Here is a 9,301-nt window from a genome sequence, read left to right as displayed (position 1 = left end):
TTTTGATTTGAAATAATGCTTTTGAAACAATGACACTTTTTGTAAATAATGTTGATGAATGGTTGATTTTGTAAATTTTAAATTTGTTGTGATTTTGGAGTGTTACATTCAAGCCTTTCAACAACAACCTTCTCCGCAATTTCAACCCCAAACTTCTCAATGTCAACAATTTCACGCACAACCTTCAAAACCATCTCAAGTTCCATTATCTTAATCCCAACCTATAAACCTCGACAATGACGACGACGAAGATCAGGTTGAAGAAACACAATCAAATCGTAGAAGGCAAAAAAAAATCAAAAGATCCAAAATAAAACTACACAATGGATTGAAGAGGAGGAAGCTTTAGCTAAAGCTTGGATTTTCATATCACAGGAATGGGATGTCGGCAACGCGCAAACGGGTCAAAGTTTTTAGAATCGTGTTTTAGACCACTTCCACGCGTTATTAGGAAGGAAAACGGACCGGGCAGACGACGCGGTCAATGCAAAATGGCGTGACCTTCGAGTGGCTTGCCCCCAATTTAACGGCGTATTTAACAATCTTAAAAATATGTATAGAAGCGGTAGCAACAATCTCAACATTTTAGCAACCATGTTGTACCAATACAAAATTACCAACAATGGTTTTGGAAACCAAAAAACATGAGAAATTTGTTGTAAATGGGTCCTTTATCTAGATACGACACATTCAAGATCTACCACTGGCTCCAACAAAAGGGCAATAACTTCTGATTTGGACATTGGTGTTAGCCTCGACCTGAATGATGAATTCGACACCACCAAGGGGGAGGGTCCACCGGACGTCCAACTTTGTCGACTACCGAGAAGGGACAAAGCGAGAGAGGGGGTGTCTTCAAGCGGAAAATCAACCAACGAGAACGTACTAGCAGACAAAATAAACAAAACTCTAAGTTTTTTAGAAAAAAAAAAGTTTGCATCAACGGAGGAAGCTTGTCGGCGAAAATAACACTCACCGATCTTCAAGTTTTAAACACGAAGCTACAACCAGATCTCAATACGGAAAATTTAAGCACATTTTAAAAATTCAACAAGTTCTCGAAAAATATCGCAACTAGATTCTATGTTTTTTTGTGTTTTTTTAGTAATTTAGGTTTAATTTTCTATATTTTTTTAATGTTTTTTAGTAATTTAGGTTTATTTTTCTATATTTTTTTTTGTTTTTTTAGTAATTTAGCTTTAGTTTTTTATTTTTTAGGTTTAATTTTATTTTTTAATTAATGTAATGTAGTTTTAATTAATGTAAAATATTTTATTATGTTTTAAATTATGTTCTTTATTTAATTAATACTAACAAAATATTATGGACCTAAATGATGAATTCGACGCCATCAAGGGGGAGGGTCCACCGGACGTCCAACTTTGTTGACTACCGGGAAGGGACAAAGCGAGAGAGGGGGTGTCTTCAAGCGGAAAATCAACCAACGAGGATGTACTAGCAGACAAAACAAACAAAACTCTAAGTTTTTTAGAAAAAAAAGTTTGCATCAACAAAGGAAGCTCGTCGGCGAAAATGACACTCACCGATCTTCAAGTTTTAAATATGAAGCTACAACCAGATCTCAACACGGAAAATTTAAGCTCATTTTAAAAATTCAACAAGTTCTCGAAAAATATCACAACTAGATTCTATGTGTTTTTGTGTTTTTTTTTTAGTAATTTAGGTTTAATTTTCTACATGGTGTTAAGTTCGTAGCACTTTTCATTTGACCTTGGATGTGACCCTTGCCGCACCCGTATCAATCTTGTGCTTCCATATAAATTTTTTTTTCTTTATGTAATATAAAGATGTCTTTCTCTTATGTGTTCTATAATATTGAAGATTTGAAATTTAACCGGTTTACCTAAATTTCTCAATAGAGGTCTAACTTATAAAAACCATTCCTCTTTTTCTTCGATCTTTCCATTATTTTAAGTATGCTGTCATATTCCAAAATACATTTGTAATAACATCATTTACTCACACAGCGCTCATAAGAAAAACAAAAAAAAAACATGACCTTAGAACGACAAGACCTTATCAAGCTTGCTAAAAAGCATGGCCATGAGTTGTTTGATTTTCAAATGAACGCTCATGAATGCTCTTGAGTCTTGAATATATTATAATCTCGTAATGGATTTATTAAAGAAGCCCAGTTATACAACTGAGATTATCACCAAGAAATGTGATGAGCCATAAGTCCATAACTACCTAAAGCGAAGTTATAACAAATAAACTGCAATCTTTCAACATTCCACCTTTAGATTCACAATGTTAAATAAAACCATTATGTCATATTATTATAATTATAGTTATAATACTATTAATATATTAAATAAACCTGATCACAATTCACAACCTATTTTACCTAGTACAAGCATTAATAACATAAAATCCCTAATTAAACACCATCTTTATTTCATCACTTAACTTCCGAATTAAAAGCCCTAATTAAACACCATCTTCATTTCATCACTTAACTTCGAATCGATCACTTTTCAACAAGTTTCCATGCTGTGAGATCCACAATGTGTTTATGTTTCTTCTGGAGGTATAGTCTATAGACGATCATGGTGCACAGAATGGCGACAAGTATGATGAATGCTGACAAGACGACAATCATGGCGATGATTTTGGGGGAAGATCTCTGGGAGTGTGGGGATTTGGTGTAACAATTATGGAGATTTGAGATTGGGGATGAAGCACTAGCACATAGATCGGGATTGTTTAAGAAACTATTTTCGTAAGCGAGGTTATCGAATGCAAATGGGATTCTTCCGGTGAGTTTGTTGGAAGAAAGGTTTAAAGTGCTCAGCCTCAAACGGCTCATTTGTTGGGGAATTTCACCGGAAAATTGGTTTTCTGATAAATCAAGGTCAAGAAGACCTTTCAAATAATTGATGGCTTGTGGAATCGGGCCAGAAAGTTTGTTTCTCGCTAGATGCAAAGTGGTTAGTGAACTCCAGGACTTGATCTCCGATGGAAGTTCGCCGGAAAGTGAATTCCTATCAAGATGAAGTACAGACAACTGTGAAAGAGAAGTGAATGATGTCGGGATTTCACCTGATAACAAGTTGTTACTAGCCTTGAACACATTCAGTTCTGTCCAAGACGAAATGCTGTCAGGAATTTGGCCGGAGAACTTGTTGTCACTGATCTCCAATCTTGATAAATTCCATGATACTGTACTCGGTAGTTCACCAGAAAGAAAGTTTCCTGTAAGCATCAAGCTCGAAAGATTGGCTAATGTCCAAATTCCTGGAGGAATTTCACCGGTGAAACTGTTATCCTGGAGTAGGATTGTATCAAGGCTGTGACAACTCTGGAGTGATCTCGGGATTTCTCCGGTGAGATTGTTGGAGAAAGCAGCCACCACGAGCAAAGTACCACCACCGCACAAATTCTCAGGCAACTTTCCGGTGAGTTTGTTCTCGAATACTTCGAATGTTTCCAGCTTCGAGTGAAACCCGATTTCCTGAGGTAATTCGCCATCGAGATTGTTTTTGAAGACTCTGAAATTCTTCAGTGTCGGAATTTGTGAAATACTTGTTGGAATGTTGCCGGATAAATGATTTGAAAACAAATTCAACACCTCCAGCTGCTGCAATTTGCCAAAATCTTTAGGAATTGAGCCGTTCAATTTGTTCATGGAGAGATCGATTTCAATTAAATCTAAAGATTGGATCACCGACGGAATTCTTCCAGATAAATTGTTCTTGTACAAGGTCAAACTATCCAGTTTCTTCAACACAAGCAACCCAGAAGGGATTTCACCTTCCAAATCGTTGGAACTCAAATCCAACGTTTCCAGATTAGATAAATTTCCAATCTCCGACGGGATTGAACCAGTGAACGAGTTATTATCCAACGACAAATACATTAACGCGGACAAATTGCCGATGGCTGGAGGTATATCGCCGGTGAAGTTATTACCTCCGACATCAATCCACATGAGTCCTGATAATCGGTCAATATCATCCGGAAACCTTCCAAAAAAACCGTTCTGTGCGATATCAATTTCAACTAGCTTCGAACAATTATAAAAAACCGTAGGGAACTCTCCGGTGAGGAAATTATCACTGAGATACAAATTTCTCAGGTTAGGTAGGTCACAGATGAACGGCGGTATATGTCCAGTTAATCCCTTGCTCATGAGTTCAAACCACTCAAGAGAGCCATTGTCGTTGCAGTGAACTCCTGTCCAGTTGCATGGCGGTGAAGAGGCGTTCCAGTTCCTCAGTGACGGCGGATTCCCCCATTTCTGCTTCAGGTTAAGCAATGTGGTTTGCTCGGACGTCAACAAGTGCTGTGCACTCGCACAGGAAAACTCGACCGCAGTGATGAAAAGGAAAAGGAAGGAGAAGAGTATGTGTATGGGTTTCAGTTTCCATCGTGACGGTGGCACTCTTGTCATCTTTCTGTGACTCGGCGGTGGCAGTGGGAGTTAGTGTCGCCGGGAAAATTAAAAGGGCCAAAGTTATTGGGAAGCTAAATTGCCTACTTGCCTTCCCTTATTTTTTTTCCTTTATCTTTTTGTATATATATAGTATATTTGATTATTATTTTATAACCTTAAACTAAATATAAATATTATAGTTATAAAAGTGTTATGAATATTATAATAATCATAATTGGTGCCATCTATGTGATCTATCCGACTTGAAGAAGCCACGTAACCCCATTTTCATATCGATATCTATATATCAATCATTTTTAACATAAAAAAAAAAAAAATCAAATATCTTGAAAGTCTTAAAGGATTAGGCTCATTAAAACGGTTAATGTTTCTATAAGTACATAGATCTAATACCCGGAAGTCTTAAAAGATTTTCTTCTTAAAAAGCTTACATGGTTAAAGTTTTCATGTATAAATAAGATTTTATCGTTTTGAAGCTAAAAACAAAACATGAAATACTCTCAAGGTTTCTTCTATTAAAACCACACAAAGATGACGATTCTCTTGAAAACCTATTTTGGTATGAGAAATAAAATTAATGGACGTGATAGTTGTAATAAAAAAGTGGCATGTTAATAGTGCCAGGAAGATAAGTTACATCTTTGAAAAATGGTTAGTAAAAAATTGTATCATTGCAATGGAAAATGCAAAAATCTTACAGCTAACATGGTCGTACATTTGTTTATCATGATTACTTTTGGTTATACTTTCCTTTTTTAGTGAGAATCAAAACCGTGAAAAGAATTAACATACAAAAAATCGTACATGTGCTGCTGTATCAGAAAATTTGGAAAGTTTAACAAAAATAGCAATATAGAGAAATATGGTCATATGGGTAATAACAAAAGAAAATTTGTAACTATATTCTGTAATAACAAATTTTATGCAAGTGTATACTTTATGCATGCAGAAAACGAAAATATAAAGTCTCTTTGTTGTTAATACTTATTGAAAAATAGTATCGTAATAATATTTAAAAGAAAATATACACAAAGAATCAGTTACTAGGTATAAGACCCGTATATTATATGAGTTAATTTCAAAAAATTTAAACATTAAAATGTAAGCAGTAAATATTTTTATGTAAAAATTTAAAATAAGAAAGAAAGAAACTTATTCATTGCAATTTAATTTCATATATTATATTTAATACTTTACATATATAAATATATGACTTTAATTTTAAAAATCGAAACAAACCAAAAATTGACAAGTAGATAATATTTATTTCAAAAATATCATAAAATGACAAGTGTCAAAACTTATGAGATATTGACAAGTGGCAAAAAAACCTTCATTTATTAAAGGAGATTTTTGTGGTTTAACAACTATATTTTAATTTTATAACAAAATCATTAGAAATTGACAATTTATTTATATTACTTCAACACGTTATACCAAGTTGGGATGGTCAATATAAATTTTAGGTTGAGTTTGGTTGTGGAAAATAATTTTTATTTTTTTAGAAAATGTTTTTAGAAAATAGAAAATAAAAGTCTCTTTGGAAAACTGTAAAACTCACTTTTTTCTAATTTACATACAATTTGGAAAACTGAAAATTTTCATTTTCTTAGAAAACTTTGGAAAATTGAACGAACCAAACGTGTTTTCAAAATTTCTGTGTTTCTTAGAAAATTTTCCTAGAAAACTAGAAAATTTTCCACTACCAAACGCATCTTTGGGTGCGTTTGGTTGTGGAAAATTGTATTCATTTTCTAAGAAAATGTTTTCAGAAAATAGAATTGAGTTTTCATTTCCAATTTCCAATGAAAATTTTAGAAAACGTGTTTGGTTGAAATTAGTAGAGTTTTCATTTTCCATCTTAGAAATTTGGAAAACTTTGAAAAACTGTAAAACTCGCTTTTCTATCTTACATACAATTTGGAAAACTGAAAATTTTCATTTCTTATAAAACTTTAGAAAACTGAACCAATTAAACGCGTTTTCAAAATTTCCGTTTTTCTTGGAAAATTTTCAACAACCAAACGCACCCTTAGGATGCGTTTGGTTGTGGAAAACTGTTTTCATTTTCTATGAAAATGTTTTCAGAAAATAGGGTTTCATTTTCAATTTTCAATGCAAACGTGTTTGGTTTGAGCGGGTGGAGTTTTTATTTTCCATTTTAGAAATTTGAAAAACTGAAAATTTTCATTTTCTTAGAAAACTTTGAAAAACTGAACGAACCAAACGCGTTTTCAAAATTTTCGTGTTTCTTGGAAAATTTTCCAATAAAACTGGAAAATTTTCTACGAAAATGTTTTCAAAAATAGAGTTGAGTTTCATTTTCAATTTTCAATGAAAATTTTAGAAAATGTGTTTGGTTGAAACCGAGGGAGTTTTCATTTTCCATCTTAGAAATTTGAAAAACATTGGAAAACTGTAAAAATCACTTTTCTAATTTACATACAATTTGAAAAACTGAAAATTTTCATTTTCTTGAAAATTTTTGGAAAACTGAACGAACCAAACGCGTTTTCAAAATTTCCGTTTTTATTGGAAAATTTTCTCAGAAAACTGAAATTTTTTCTACAGTCAAATGTGGAAAACTGTTTTTATTTTCTAAGAAAATGTTTTCAGAAAATAAATTTGAGTTTTCGCTTTTAATATTTAATGAAATTTTTAGAAAACGTGTTTGGTTGAAACCGGAGGAGTTTTCATTTTCCATCTTAGAAATTTGGAAAATTTTGGAAAACTGTAAAAATCACTTTTCTAATTTACATACAATTTGAAAAACTGAAAATTTTCATTTTCGTTGAAAATTTTGGAAAACTGAATGAACCAAACACGTTTTAAAATTTTCCGTTTTTCTTGGAATTTTTTTTAGAAAACTGGAAAATTTTCCACAACCAAACGCACCCTTAGTGTTTTGATGAAAAATTTGATACTCCGGTGTTGTTTCTACTTTCTTGTTCGTTTTAGAAGTAATAAAATGACTATTTTTTTCCCACATTTGTACAAGACAAAAATATGCAGTCTGTAAAAAAAATATTTTTTAAAATATACCGGCTACATACAAAAATCTATTTTTTAAAAAAACTTAAAAGGTTGTTTCATTAATTTTAATTTTACAATATTGAAATTTAATTCATACAATCATCGTAACAAAATATTTTGGAAGCATTCATTCTATATATTTTTCATTAATTATTCAACAATTTGATTTCGGAAATGAGTCATATTTCCAGTCCGCTGCATTATCATGTGGTTCAACCTATTCCTCGTCATCATTATCTCGTACATGGTTCTTTTGATGTGGCATATTGAACATAAACATTAAAAAATTCTATATAAAGTATCTTCAGATATTCTTCCCATTCTTCGATGGTTAATGTAAATGGATTCGCTTGAAGATTATACATATTTCAAATTTCGCTTCTTAAAATACACTCATTCTATGTATTTGGCTTATAGGTCATCAAAAGCATTTTTCATTTGTTTTTCATTCAACTCCATGTCAAACTATTCTTTAAGAACATTCCTTACCTTAATCCATGAATCCTTAGGCTACTTCTTTCTACAAACCTTGTTCACTTCTTCAATGTAGGATTCTAATATAATGCTCATTCGACAAGTTTTTCTCTCCCATTAAGACAAAATGCATAACATTTTCAAACAAAACATGTTTCAGAAGCCACATACCAAATATATACAGATAAGATTTTGTAAACAAATCATATTTCATAAACAAACAAGATTTTATAAAGTTTCATGTACAAATCAGATTTCATAAAGTTTCATGTACAAATTAAATTTCACAAAGTTTCATATAAATATCAAATTTCAGAAAGTATGAGAAAGTAACAAATCAAATTTGGAAACAACTCAAAAATCCTAACTGATAAGGAGAATCATATTTCATAAAATAACTCAAAAAGATATATAAATCAGATTTCAAGAACAAATCAAATAAACACTAATTTCTAAAATCCTAATTATGAGGGAGAGAGAGAGAGAGAGAGAGAGAGAGATAAGATAATCGAGATGGGGGTAAAAGAGAAGGAGATAAGAGACACATAATACATGTAGAGGAGTCTACAATGGCAACTTGAGGATGAACATGGGTGAACATTATCATTTTAATCCCTCAACTTGTGCAAAAGTCTCTAGTTCTCTTACTTATGAATTGGGATCCATTATCTCATATGATCTCGGTAGGGATCCCAAACCTGGTCAAGATATTACGTTTGATAAACGAGACTACCTCCTTGTCTCGTATATGAACAAAGGCTTCGACCTCTATCCATTTCGATAAATAGTTCGTCATCACCGGCATGAACACCTTTCCACCAGGAGCTTTTGCTAACCTGCCAACTATGCCCATTCCCTATTTCATGAATAGCCACAGGGAAATGATAGTGTGCAATGGTTTTGTAGGTTGATGAAGGATGTGATGGGTTTTAGCCATAAGAACTTTCCTATGTGCGCATGCAAAACCCTAATGCTTGGATCTAGGCTTTCTAATAAACATGCTTTGAATCCAAGTCTTCTAATGACTAATTAGGATAAATAACAACATTGAAACAGATCTAGAATCATACCTTTGAGTTCCTTCTTGATCTTGAGGTCTTGGAGCTTCTAGAGTCACAAATGTCACTCCTCTAATGGCTTACAAACACCAATAGCAAGAAGAATGATTTAGGAGAGAGGAGAGGGGAGGAATTCGGCCAGGGTTCTCTTACTTTAGGAGAGGTATCGAATTCCCTATGCCATGGGGTCTATTTATACTTGTAGACTCCTTAAGGGTTACAACCTAAACCCTAATTGGATAATCTTCTCTTAAGTCTATCCAAATCCATTCCATAGATAAGCATATGGACGATTTAGCTATCCTAAAGCCCTTAGGAT

The 9,301-nt window shown here is 32.9% G+C and overlaps 1 protein-coding gene across 1 annotated transcript; it reads right to left on the bottom strand.

Annotated features, from left to right (window-relative positions):
- Positions 1-2,274: 2,274 nt before the first annotated feature.
- On the bottom strand, positions 2,275-4,525 carry LOC145057976 (uncharacterized). The gene has a single exon (XM_079005887.1). It carries the CDS (start codon positions 4,412-4,414, stop codon positions 2,492-2,494), a length of 1,923 nt encoding a protein of 640 aa, XP_078862013.1. The 5' UTR covers positions 4,415-4,525; the 3' UTR covers positions 2,275-2,491.
- Between the last annotated feature and the right edge of the window lie 4,776 nt (positions 4,526-9,301).

This window comes from Lactuca serriola, chromosome 6, assembly GCF_051521515.1.
Source record: "Lactuca serriola cultivar US96UC23 chromosome 6, Lser_US96UC23_V15, whole genome shotgun sequence".
NCBI lineage: Eukaryota > Viridiplantae > Streptophyta > Magnoliopsida > Asterales > Asteraceae > Lactuca > Lactuca serriola.
The sequence above is the reverse complement of the archived record's forward strand: the minus strand, read 5'-3'. Positions and strand labels throughout refer to the sequence as shown.